Raw genomic sequence first — 14,332 nt, 5'->3', positions numbered from 1 at the left:
GCGGAAGCTGCCTGCTTCGAAGAATGCAGGTTTATTGCCTCCCAGATATCTTGTAATGGCTGACTGAGACGAGGGGGAGGTGGTGACTACACAGACAATTACAAAACATGGGAATGCTGGAAACGGTTCATGCCAATGGCAACAGGTGATATGCCTGTTGTAGTGGGGAAGAACGCTCTGCCGCCTTTACAGCAATGATGTCTGGTAGAACCATGACTGTCAATGGAAAACCTTTAGGTCTTCTAATGAGTCTGCTGCTGCCAAGCAGCTTAAATGCCTACAGGCATTTAGATTTGTGGTGTTGGCAAACCTTGCTGATCTGGGCATCATCATGCATGGAGGTTTAGTTTGATAATTAATTCCATGTTTATTGCGATCTTACATTAAGGAGTCAGTTTGCCCCAAGATACAAATCGACATATTTTCTATGTTACCTAAGTGGTATAGTCATGCAGATCAGGGGTTTTCAAAGTCTGAGACTGTAGGGCTCCCCTTAGACAAAGCTTGGAAAAAGGCGCCCCCTCAGCTGTCCTTAGTTTACTTGCTTAGTTTCATTCATTCCTGGATGCCTATGGGATCATGATTATGTGATTTGATCCCATACACGAGGCCTATTCAATTGGCAGCCCGTGTGCCAAATCCGACCCTATGATCATTACAAATATAAAAGTATTAAAGAAATAAAATAATTTATTCCCATTCATCAACGTTACCACTCGCACTATTAATGCTCTTATGGACTGTTAAACGCAATATCATTGTGTTATTCTTTAAATAACCTGTTTATGGGTTTTTACCTTGTTTGATTATTATAAGATCATACTTTTATTAGTATGCTAATTAGCCCATCTATCAGTTATGTCTTGTTAAGCACAGAAATGCTCATTTTGTTAAAAAGTTTTAACCCGGACTGTTTAAGCAGAGGGAATTTAGGAGAGTAAAACTGATTAAAATATGTTAAATGTATTTGTCAAAACAACAACCTACTAAGATTAAATAAGATGTATTGTTTCCACATTTATATTCCTAGCTTTGCAGATCAGACATAGGAAATGGAAATGTCCGGCCCCTTGGCACTACACTGTTTTTCAAATCTGTCTCTTCTGAAAACGTAATTGAATAGACCTGCCATAGACACTCAACAATAGAGCCAAGATAGCCTAATATTTCTGTTTGACATAACTTCAGACTAAACCACATACATAAGCATTTATTAGTTCTAACTCTGGGAATGTGGGAAACACAGATAAATTGCCCCAAAGTACTGAATCAAATTACACACACATCACTATTCTATGTGATCTTATTATAACTACTGTAATGACTAATATCCGTTCACTAAGCCCGCCTCCCACTTTGAAAACCTCTGACGTAGATAGTTTTGGTTCTATTCAATATAATAATCCACAGAACACGCTGTCAACATATTTCATAGAAACTACCAACACGTTCTCATTCCAACAAAACCACCATCGCAATTCCAACAAAACCACTATAGTTAGGTTTAGGAAAGAACTACATGGTTGGTCTTAAAACTACTAAGTTTGTACAGTGAAAATGACACTGAACATTGTGAACACAGGACACGAATGAACAGCTGATTGTAAGGTGATGCGCGGGACACAAACAGCGGTCCCCCGGATGAAAGCCTTGTGTTTGTTGGACCCATCTACCTCCCCTCCCACTCGCCTGGTGTTTCTTTTAGGTCTTAAACCTACGTCAGCACACTCCCGGTGCACTTTATCTGAGCGTTTACTGTTGCCGGTGATGGGTTTGCATTGTATGGATGTAATGGAACGCCCAGTGCGTTTCATACTGGCGCTAAGGAGTGCCTTGTGTGTCAGTATTGAACGCCGACGGCCGTGACAAAGCCTCGATATTTGACGCTCTGGGAAAGAGAATGGGCTTAAACTACAATGTTCCTTTGGTAGAAAGCAGTGTTGAGGTGGAAGCAGAAATCTCAGAGACAAGGATATCTGAAAAACTAGGCTGATAAAACCAAAACTGTCTACATGACTAAATACCACTATGGGTATGGCAGTACTTTAATTAAAACATCCTCATAAAGTAGATGGTGCCAAAAAGAGTTCACAATTACGTGGATTACATGCGAATTGATTTCATGAAAAAAATGTAAAATTTGTGTCTATATACACGAATCAATACATTAAATTCCGCGACTATTTCACACACTGCTGTGCGACTGGGCTGGATAAGCACCAAAATATGGAGATGAATGGTGAAATACAAGAGATCAAGCTAGCACGCAGCACTTGATAAATAATTCAGAATTCGATTCGGTGTCCCTTGATGGAGTTTCTCCTCTACAGGTGTGCATTTCAACTTCTGAGAAATGAAGACCGCTAAAAATGAGGTTGGAATTTTAATTTACGAATGGATGGCCTCGGAGTTCAGTGGAAACGCTTTCTCTCACCCCTTTCCATTCACGGAAACGTATATTGATTGACGTTGCTGTAACCCTGTCCATTGTTTTACCATCAATTAGGCGGATTGAATCCCCTCCCATCAATTAGGCGACGTCTTGAGTTCCGCTGCTCTTTTCACTCAGCGAGAGCGAGCCATCTCTTTTCACCTGGATCCTAATATCACCCTGCTCTCTTTGTGTCGCCATGTGCTGCTGTGCCAGCTAAGGTGTCACGCCAGCTGAAAAGAAAGTGTCTCCGTCCAAGCAATATCACGCTTCTCTCCCTAGGGATCGATAGCCGCTTCTTTGTATGACGACCAGCTCAATTATTCATGGCTGTCTATTTAGAAATGCAATGAAGTAGCTTCACTTAGCGCACTCTCCCTGCTCTGGCTCTTGCCGAAGATCCCGCACGAAACGCCGTGCTTCCTGTCAGTGACTCAGTCTTTCTGTGTAACCCGAGCACCGGCTTCGCGCCTCCACTGCCACCTTCCTCTTGCTGCTTCGCGCCTGGCTCGGTGGTGTGTAGTTACCGCTCGGTTACTCGATCCCCGTTCTCGCCGGTTTCCTTTTCACAGCTCCATGATTAGGTCCTATTGTGTGTCAGACTCTCCGTTTGACACCTCAGGTTGGGTGTCTTCTTGCACCACGTTTCTCTATCGGACGCCGCCGTTTCTCACATTTATTCTGAGCTTCTCAGTGGGTAAAGCAAGACATTAACTGAGACCACTAATGATCACTATTGACCACAACGAGGTGCTGGGTGGTATTTCAATACTGTCTTTTTTCGGCTTTCAGTGCAATCGAATGGTATGATACGATTTAAATTGTTTTATAATTTACAAAATTCTTTTGCCCAATCAATGATTCAAAGAAAATGATAAATAAAGGGAAAAAAAATCATTCACTTTTTTTGTTATGTATTTGCCATGTTGTGATATACACCAATATTGGAAAAATAATCTAAAATAGGACTGCAATTATTATTTTTTTTATCATTGTTTAATCTAATGATAATTGTTTGATGACTCAACGTATCCTCATACAATGGTTTGTATGTACATTAAGTTATTTTGTTATTTTTCCCTACGAATGTCCTGCAACATGAGCGATCAGTGTGCCTGCTGTGTTTAGGCAACAAAACGTATTGGTTAGGTTTAGGAAAAGATCGTGGTTTGGGTTAAAATAAGTAACCTATGTTTGAAATACTATAAGTTTTGGGCAAAAAAAACAAACACTTGGTCAGGTTTAGGAAAAGATTCTGGTTTGGGTTGAAATAACTACGGAAGTGGCGTTACTTTAGTATGGAAATTACGTGACAAACAATCCAACGTTGACTTCTGGTTTCACATGGACATGAACAGCGGTCTCCTGGGCGAAAGTCTGGTTAAAAATCTGGTTGAATTTCTGATATGACTGATAAGTAATTGAAACGGATTCAGTTATTTTTGGATTCTAATTTCTTCAAATGTTTGGCCTTTTTTATTTGATGAATTACTTAAAAAAACAAACCGATTATTACATGTCTTCATTTTTTAGATAGTTTCGCTACCAAATCTTATTAACATTGTAATATTGATTATTTGACTGTTTTGCCTGGCCCACTACTCCTACTGATTCCACAAATTAAAACCTCTTCAGTCAACCAATTTGTAAATTAGCTGGTGTAGGGTTGAAAATGAGCATGATCCTGAGTCACTATGGCACATTGAATTAAGGTGCTTGATTAACCAAATAGCATTATATGTCACCACCTGACAGCAACTCCTGGTCGCTGTCCAGCGCCTGGCGCCTTGTCTCCTGCCCTGAGGACACGGGTCACCCGGTAACCAGAACCACTGAATATTTAACTTGACTTTGAAGTGATGGTGAGACTCTTGACATTAACAAAGAACATACCTGCTGACATATCAGAATCAGGTTCATTTACTGGATTTACAGGAGGTTACGGTACAACATTAAGCGTGTCAAATAAATGAATACAACAGTTAATTGTATTTACCTGTAGGAGGTGATTAACATTCATGATGTCAAAAAGGTTCACAGTATCACTTGTATTTCAGCATGCCTGTGTGTTGAGCAGGGTTGGAAATTAACTTTTTTGTCTACCTGCCACTGTGGCTGGTGGGTCCAAAATCTACCAGCCACTTATCATTGTTTATTGGCTGGTGAGTGAAGCAAATCTAGCAGCCACTTGCATATTTGACCATCATTTGGCTGGTGGCTGGTGCTAATTTCCAACCCTGGTTGATGGGTGACATGGACTGGCAGGAAAGGTTATGGGCCTTACATATGCTATAATTCATGTGTTTTTTTTAATTATCTTTTATTATCGAAAATACAAATTAACTTTCATAATTACTCAATTCTGTATACAATATTTACAAAACATTCATCATTCAAATCAATAATTCCAAAGTGTGCAAATTACATAAATAAACCAAAATGTCCCACAACTGAAGAGTAAACCCACCCATATACCAATAACTTAAAAAAAACAATACCAATAAAACCCCATAAATTAGTGTACCCAAAATAAACCAAACCCATAAATTAGAAGCCAATAAAGGAAACGAATAGTGCTTAACATCAACCAAATAAACCAAAATGTGTATAAAGGAAATCAAATCCCCAGAAAATTAGATCAAACCGGCCTGCAAACTTCCAACAACCAAAAGTGAATTAAGTACAAAAGTAAAAACAAAATTCTTAAAAAAAAAATCAACTATAATTTAGTAACTTAAATCATAACCCACAAAAAAAAAACATAAAACCCCTATGAACCCAAATGGAGAACAACTGTACTGTACAAAATAATGAAAACAGATGCTGTTCGATAAACCTAAAAGTACAACAGAAACAGAAAACAATTCCACACAAAAGTTAAAAAGAAGTGACGTTTTTGTGTATCTTCACAGAAGTGCAATTCTCAAATAACTCAGTCCATCAAAAAACATTTGATCTTCCTCCAATAATTGCCTTAATCAGCCAATAATGAATCAATGATAAATATTGTATTTTTAAAGGTTCGAAAGAGTTTTAAGGAAGACTTTTTCATTCTGTCTGCAGAGCACCAAAAATCTCAAAATTCCTCTTCCATAATATGTGAGATAATCGGATCCAATCTGAAAATGTGCTCTCTTTAAGTCAGTCAAGGACTTCAGTGAGTTAACTGTTTTAGTATCTTCACAAAGGGCATCTCATAAAACGGGTTATATTTCGATTCTATACATTTTTCAGCAGTGCAGTGGAAAGATCCGTTTTTCTATTGAACTGTGTGCCTCAAAGGGCATACCAACAACACACTACACCCTCTGTCCTTACACTCTTGAGTCAAAGTCCATTACCAGCTCTGGACATAGTTTACTAGATTTTTGTCTGGCGTCTGGCGGTAATTTCCCACCATGTTTCCCGCACCTCTCACACATGGGATGTTTTGGCTGCAGGGTAGCAGATCAGAGCCGAACAGTCATGAGGATGTTTGCTGCGTACGTCACTTATGCTTAGTTGTCCCTTCATGACTGAGACAGTTTACGTTTTAGGCATTTAGTGGTTGCTCTTACCCAGAGTGATTTGCATTGTGGTCAGCAGTAGGATAAGCTTTGGTTCCTAGATCATTACCATGATAAGTAGTGAGGAGGTCACAGGTCAGGGCTACATCATCACGCCAGTATGCCTCTGACTGTAGAAGGATTGATTGAATACAGTGTGGGAAAAGACATCAGAGGAAAGATGGACAGATCTTTTTCAGAAAGGAGGATTCTGTATGAACTGATATAATTAATCTGGAGAATTTTCCAACACACATACACTTTGTTGAGTTTTTCAATTTCATTGTTTGGTTTCTAATCAAGTTTTTAGAGCTGCTGTCACGTATGGAGCATCATAATGTCATTCTGATTATGAAAACCCTTGAGCATAAAAGCATCCACTTTACTGAAGTGTCCTTGAGCAAAACACTTGAACATTACCATCTCTTTGACCTCCCACCTCTCTGGAACGGTGAAAGAGAGAAGAGCATGAGTATGATTTATGTTGCTTACTTTATGTTTGCTATTGATTTTATGTTTGTTTGTTTGTTTACTTTTGTTGATTATTGAGGTGAGATTCATTCTATAAACCCCTTGTTTTTTTTTAATCTCACCCGCGCCACTTCTTTTCTTTTCTTGGTGTATTTCTGCTGCTTTGTTTTATTGTGTGTGTATATTATGGTTTACTCCACTATTCTCTCCTTCTACAAAGGTGTTTTAGGGCCATTGTAGGTTTAGAAAAAAACATTTCGGAGCCGGGGGAGCGGGGTAATATTCCGAGAATAGACAATAGAATGACAATATGAATAGAAATAACTTTTTTTTATTTTTGTATGGCCCTTTGTAGGCGGACGTTTTACCGGTGTCCGGTAGTTGCTTTTAGCTATAAATGGCAGAAGCGTGGCTCTGCTGCTGGGCACTCTTGTTGTAATGGAACAAACAATTGACTTTCACTTGTTAGCAATATACGTTCTTTGGTGTTTTTATGAATCCCCCTGCCTCCCTGTCAGCTCCATCGGGGCCGTTTGCATTTACCATAAATGTCAGTATATGGGTAATCTACAATTTTAGCGTTGGCCTAGATTTGACCTCGGAGATACGAGTGACTGCTGGCTTGACCACAGTTTGATGAGGTTGATTCATTCAACATTGCAAAGTGAAGCGATGTGGTTCGTTGATCAACGCCCACACTCTTTTTCCGAGTTTTTTTCCCGTAAATGTACCTCTTTAATCTCAGACAATATCCAAGTATTTTATCTTAAATTTACGTCTTTAATCTCGTAAATTCTGAGTTTTTTCTCAGAATATTACCCCCCTTCCCAAGCTCGGTAATTTAATTGTATGTATTTTGTTACCTACAATGGCCCTAATTCTCCATCTGAGAACCTCGAGGAGTGCCAGAGATTTTTTTGGTCTGTGTAGAAGCTGACTTTTTCTGCCAAGTGCGTACTTAAGCAGCAGTTAATAACTACCAGACAAGTTCTGGTCAGTAAATCATGTTAGCGTCTCATGTAACATCTGTTGAAATGTTGTAGATTGCTAAATATCACATTCTGAGCAGTCAGGCTCATCAAAGCACCTCATTCCCAGCTCAGCTGTGCAGACTGTTCATTCACAGCATTTGCGTGCAGAGTGGTATGGATTCTTCCCACCATTTCAACTATGTGAACTCTACTCATCACCTTCAAATTTCCCCTTCACATGGAACTGTCCCATTTACTGGATATTTTGCCTGCTTTTTTCCAGCAATCCCTTTAATTGATATCACATGTCTGATGAGTAAATTATTTAAATCCTAAATGACATTTGTTATGGCTGCACTATTACATCAGATGGAGTCTTGTAACATCTTTTGATTCACATATCACTGTGGATGCACTATGTTTGTATATTTGCGTAGCCGTGCTTGTTAATTTGCCGTGCTCTAATTCATTACAGACGATGAGCGACAGGCCGTTCATCCAGAAACTGTTCCGTCCCCTTTCAGCTGAAGGCAACGTGCACACACTTGGCGACCTGCTGAAAGAGACGTACCCAGCGGCTTTACCAAACGACGGTAGGTCTGCACACACACACGCACAGTGACAAAGAGGGTTAAAGTACTGCATCTTAACTTCTGTTTCCTGATAATGAACAGCATCATCTTAAATAATATTGTAGTGCCGCCACCCCACATAAAGGGCAGATGAGTTGGTTTGGCACTGGAAAACTTCAAAAAGGGATGTTGAAGAACCAGTTTGATGAGCAGTAGTGCAAAAAAAGTGGCATTTATTAACAAAAAGTTAACTGAAACAAAGTGCAAAAATTAAACCCAGAAATTCAACAAAACTACATCTAAAACAAGTCAAAAGAACACCAAACAACAGAAAGCTGCAGCCTCACAGCAAGCTGCCACCTCCTCCCCCCCCCTCTTACTGCAGTGAATGGGATTTTATCTTCTCAGCCTCACCTAACCGGAACCTACCACCTGACCAGGTAAGTGTAGGGTGAGCTACGCTGAGCAAGCATCTAAATTCACACAGAATAATGAACAGACCATTAATACACAATCTCTAAGTTACTGCTGACATCTCAATCTATCTAGGGACACTCACACATACCAATGAGCCCATCAAACATTATAGAATATCATTTACTGCAGAACTATCTCCCCTATATCATCCTATATCTTAACAGAGCCCAGCCCCTCCCCTCTAAGAGACATTGAGGCCTTTTTGCACTTTCCTTGATTTAGCTGCTGAGCAGCTGATCTACCATACTAGGCAGAACAACATAAAACAAACTAAACAAGCTTGTGTCAGTTAGTTTATACACACTACTTGACATTGTATCAAATAAACTGAATCATTGGACTGAAATCAACAATTAAGCAGACACAAAGCACTGTTAATTTTGAGGAACAGGGCCCAGTGAAAAGGGAAAAAGGCAACCTTTTTCACAAATATCTCCTACTGTGATCACAGATGATAATATTATTAATGTCATCAAGTATAATAGTACCAAAATATCACTAACACACAAGTCTGAATCATGCCAGCAGCAGCTAACGGTGAGAAGTACAGTACAAGCCACGTTTTATTATTGGTTTCCATAGCAAATATAATGTAGGCCCGCGTCATCTTCCAGAAGCGAGAGAAGAAAAGAAGCTCTCCTCTGAGGTTTATTTTATTTACACAGGCGCACGAGGCATGTCAGAGATCCACTCTCTCAGATAATACACCCAACTGATGGCAGAACAAGTGAACAAAGCAGTGGAGGGGGGGATGATGGGCTAGAAGATAGAAAGTGAGGAAGCATGAAGAGGAAAAGAGATTCACAACAAACCTCAGATGTGATGTAAAGTCAGAGCGCTTCAACAGGAAGAGGTGAAGAAACAGATAGATGGAGGATGTTTAGTTAGTTCAATAAATTATCTAAGAGTCATTTCCAAGATCAGGTTCACTTCGAGTCAAAACCAGATCCACAATCATGTCTTTCTCTATTTAAAGAAAAGCCACCAGCAGTGCATGCTGGTTGTCTCTTGTCTCCACGTAGCGCAGGCTCTGTTTGTATCGGCACATTTTTTTCCACCGCTTTTATTGTTGATTGTATTTTCTACTTTTATTCTTAACGTCTGTGCTTTTAACTATTGTCTGCCAGGGGACTACAGATGAAAATGAGCCTTTCCGGCATATTTTCAGAAATATTATTGATATTTACTGTATCTGCAAATAAAGTAATAAACTAAAAAAAAACATTTTCAAATGTTAAAATGCATTTTAGGGGTTTAGGGATGAGCAGGTAGATAAATCAATCTGCAGAATCTCTGTATTTTATCGTTAATGTCCAGGTTTTGCAAGATTTCTGCTGACACCTCAATACAATGGATTTTTATTATCCTGCTTTTAATTATTTTATTTAATTTATTTGTACATATACATTATAAAAAAAATAAAATAAAAAAAGTGACAGGGGATCCAGAATCTGTAGGCATATATAGCCAACCTCCCTGTAATTATTAACTATATACAGAACATAAATGGATGAAAAAAATAAACGCTCATAAATGCAGACAAAATAAAGGACAGTAAGTGACACAAAATGAACAGATCAGTGCAGCACCAAGCAACTAACAATATTCATACTGTAAAAATATATGTATATAATCTTTCAACATCTAATGCTCTTAAATAGACCGCGGTGCTTTGGCAGAATAAACAAAACTGGATCAGTAACACACATATACCGTACATTACACCATATATTATCCATTAGACAGTCGGCCAAACCTTTAAATATACATATGGACAGCAGGTTTGGCATATAAGCCCTGTGTGCTCTCGTGGCATACGGTTGAGCTGCAGCTGTGGCGGAGGTGTGGTGATGATGAAAGAAGAGATGAGAGGAGAGAGAGAGAGAGGGCGAGCGGCAGTCTAAACAGGCCGTGTCTGCAGAGGAGGAGAGAGGAAGTAGATAAGGAGACAATAGTGTGTTAGGACAGAGGTCCCGCAGGAGACTCACCTGCATGGAGGAGACAAAACCATTAACCATTTGTTTGATTTGCAGGTCCAAAGACATTTACATGTCCACATGCACCAACAATTAGTGTTTGGTTCCATTAGTGCAGGTGGTAAAAATACCTGGATATACTAAAGCTCACAAATCTCTTCTCTCTCCTTGCATTTTTTTTATTAATAATGTGCAAAACATCCAGGTAGCAGGCTTCTCATTTTTAGCTGGTGCCGACCATCGCTTTACTTTATTATCCCACACGGGGAAATTCACACACATTAAACACCATAAGACACATTAAGACTGAGACAGAATAAACAATAAAGTCAAATAAAGTAAAAACAGTCATCCACTTTAAAATCAAATTGGATATAAAAGTGCAAGTGACCAGCTAGGTGACCTGTTGATGAAGCTGCATGTTATACAGGCTGATGGTTTGAGGACTAAAAGAGTTCTTGTATCTACTATTTTATAGTCAGGTTGCTGCTGCAACTGAAATTAGAGAGAAAGGGAGCGGGATGGGTACTATCAGAGACAGTTCAGAAAGTAGACAGTGCACCGAGAATCAGCTTCCTGTATGTGTGTCATGTGGGTTTGGCCACTGCCCCGCCCCTTTAGGACACTAGCGGTATGTCCCGAGTCTATTAACTCCAATGGGAGAAGTGAACTCAGATTATGATTGATTCTTTCGCCCCATAGTCACCAAAGCACATATTGGACCCATTTTTCACGAGCCACATAGAAAATATAAATGTATTATGCAAATACAACCCATTCTGCTTTCATCCACGCCATGGATGTATTAAGAGAACTGGATACAGCAATGAAGGCGGGGCCCTCTTCATTCCTATGGAAGTTGCTCAGTGGCGCATGATGCCAAAATGTCTCGACTTCCGACCGGGAAAGTACCCGGATCTTCCGGCGATCTTCCGCATCCATTGGGCCCATTGAGCAGGCCCAGTAGCCAGCCTCGGTCTGAGTCTCATTCACATGAACGGAGGATGGGAAATAATTCTGTATTAAAAACAATTATCTGCTGAGTTACAGATGTCTTTTTCCCAATGTAAGTCTATGGGAAAAAATCTTTTTGGGCCCAATGGCATCATGTGATGAACACGGAAGTTGTAGTACTGCCGTTTGGCCGCTACTATTGGCATCACCAACCGGCACTCTTCCTGGGGGCTTGGGAGAGGTGAACACGCCATGACCACGCCCACTTAGGAGACAGGACGTGTATACCATTTCAAACTATTGGCGGTGCTTGTAATGCGTCATCTTTGCTATAGAGAACTATCCTGTAACATTTTTGTTTCCAGTTTTTGTGGGATGAGTTTGGTGTGCAGGCTAATGGCTGTTTCTTGGTCAACGCCTATGATTGTTCCCGTTATCCTGATTTGTCGTTGCAGTCTGGCTTTGTCCTGTTTGCCAAACACAGATAAGACCAAAAGACAGAACACTCTGAAGTATACCAATGTATTTGCCCACTCAAATTAAAATCACAGATCATCTGGCAGATCATATCGGCTGTAACTAAATCAAGTTAATGCAAGTTATTTGCCCAAAGGCTGCAATTAAAGTTGGTTGTTCTCTGGTGGAAGTGCTCTGCCAAAGACCATACATCACTGTATGGCAAGTTAATGGTGTGTGTATTTGTAGTTCAGCAAGGTCAACAGAGTGAGAGAGTGTTGGATAAATGCTGTTGATATTTATGGGCAAGGCTTTCAGTAAAAACAAATTGTTTCTTCCTCTCGGAAATATCAGAATCCATCCTTTGTAGAAGTCTTTGTCAGCCTTTAGTTGGTGCCAAGTATCTCCTTTGTTTTTGGCTTCAGCATGAATTACAGCCTGAACAATAACAGCTGCCGAGTACGAGGATGTTATTGGAGGATTCTAGTTTTTCTGGCACTGGTTTTTCAACCCAGTTGTTATAAATTCATCTAATTTGCGTTGTAGTTTTTGCCAAATTTTAAGGTTCACTTAAAGTTTGTGTGACTCGGTGTAGACAGCGATATCCTCTTACTGCCTCTTCCTCTTTTCCTGTTTTTTTTCCTCCATAGTTTACCTGATCTAAGACTCTCTTTTTCCCTCTTTGATCCTCTATCTGTCTTTCAGGTGTAGTCTTCAACATCTTCCCTGTCTGCTCTAGACGTCTTTCATGTCTTTGACGTTTAAATCTCTGCTTTTCTCTGCTCTCCTCCCTCCCACTACAGTCTGCCTGCCTGGCTGATCAAGGTGAAAGTGGCCCTTTTGTCTCTTGTCGTTTGTTTGGTTTCCACCTCTTCCTCGGCTGGTAGATGAGTCGGATGATAGCCGGAGATTATGGCGGCGTGTTTGGATTAGAGAGACCGGGACGTGTGTTCAGGGACTGGGCGGGGCGGTGGTGTTTGGGGGGGTTTGCTGGTAGTATTGTTCAAGAGTTCAGAGGACTTTTTTTCCTTTTTCTGCCGGCACCCTAACATATAACAAAAAGAAAATCTGGGGTGCTCTGTGATCTTTCAAACATCAAATAAGGTTTTTCATACAATCCCCTCTTCTGTTATGTCTGAGAGAAGATTGGTGTTGACCCCTGTGGGACCCAGAAACCTGCCAGCAGCAAACAAATGGGGGTGGCTTGAATTAAGACAGAAGGGGATTCCCAAGTCATTCTCAAGCAATGGCCGAAAGGTCTGTGTTGCAGCGAGTCTGACGTTCCCTCCCTCCACGTTGCGGAAAACAAACCCAAAACAACATGTTACTGTAAACAGCGGACAGCTCTGACGTCTCCTTGAGATGTCTCAGTGTTTTTGTTTTTTCAACCAGGTGTGTTATTGAGACACGTTTTGGCAGGAATCTGGCTTTGCTGCAGAAATCACAACCTGAAGGGTGTTGCTGCCCACACATGACATACACGTAGTGACAGACAATTCTCGTAAGCAAAGCTTTTTTGTTTTATTTTCACGTTTTATCGGAGGTGAACCTAAACCCACGCACTGATGATTGTCTGGGAATGATCGCAGGAAACCCCCCACAACCCCACCCCAACCCCTCCCTCCTTTTTGAGTGACAAATCCACGCAGCGATACGTTGAACATCTAACCTCCCCTCCTCCTCCTCCTCCTCCTCCTCTTCTTCCTCCTCCTCCTCATCCACCCACGTCCCCCCATCTCAGTCACATCTGTGGTACAGCCCACTCACTATTGGCAGCCTTCCCCATGCAGGCTGCATCAGGAGCCAATATAGCTTGTGCTGATCAAATGGGTAGGCTCACTTCAGAGACTGGAGGGGGAAGTGCAGGTTTCGGTGGCTGTTTTGATACAGCAGATAGTGGCTTGTGTTTCATGTGCGCAGGCGTGTGAGATGTTCACCAGACAGGGGAATTCAGAATGGCTCGAAAGCTGCCTGCTCCATGCCTCGGCCTATTGTTTATTAAAATGTGGTCAGCAGAGATCTTTGCTTTCTAATTCTATCCGAACATCTTTACAGTAAAAAAGGCGGCGAAACCTGTTAACCTTTTGGTTGAATTCAGAGAGACGTACTTCCTTTAAAATCAGAGGGAAGTTTGGAAAACATGTTGATATCCTCACTAACGCTGTGATACCTTTATGTATTTGTAATCCTGTTGAATTCTTCTTCTATCAAGTAGTTGGTGTGAATCAAGAAATAGACAATTTTAATCTGGTTTCTTTTATTTTAAGTTCTCGTATGGCTACTTGTGTTGATCTTTTGTCAAAAGGTCAGAGGTTTTGCAGAAAACGGTTCTGAAACTTGAGTATCGTATCGCTCTAGTATCAATAAATGTCAAACAATACCCAGCCCTGGTTCCAGGATGTACAGACATGCAGTAGGGTGCCGTATGTACAGAAATAACAATATTATTACATTATGAAGAAACAGAAATACAATATTA

At 40.5% G+C, this 14,332-nt stretch overlaps 2 protein-coding genes across 3 annotated transcripts in view; one reads left to right on the top strand and one right to left on the bottom strand.

Moving 5' to 3' along the window:
• Positions 1-14,332, bottom strand: part of s100a1 (S100 calcium binding protein A1) — a 356,523-nt gene that overhangs the window by 129,999 nt on the left and 212,192 nt on the right. The gene's annotated exons all lie outside the window — the stretch shown is intronic.
• The window catches only part of atg5 (ATG5 autophagy related 5 homolog (S. cerevisiae)), a 43,189-nt gene that overhangs the window by 16,760 nt on the left and 12,097 nt on the right, over positions 1-14,332 (top strand). For both annotated transcript variants that reach the window (XM_074653033.1, XM_074653034.1), the window contains exon 7: positions 7,894-8,011. In XM_074653033.1, coding sequence (XP_074509134.1) covers positions 7,894-8,011 — 118 coding nt within the window. The remainder of the gene's footprint in view (positions 1-7,893; positions 8,012-14,332) is intronic.

Source organism: Sebastes fasciatus, chromosome 12 (genome assembly GCF_043250625.1).
Source record: "Sebastes fasciatus isolate fSebFas1 chromosome 12, fSebFas1.pri, whole genome shotgun sequence".
NCBI lineage: Eukaryota > Metazoa > Chordata > Actinopteri > Perciformes > Sebastidae > Sebastes > Sebastes fasciatus.
This window is presented reverse-complemented; position numbering and strand designations above follow the sequence as displayed.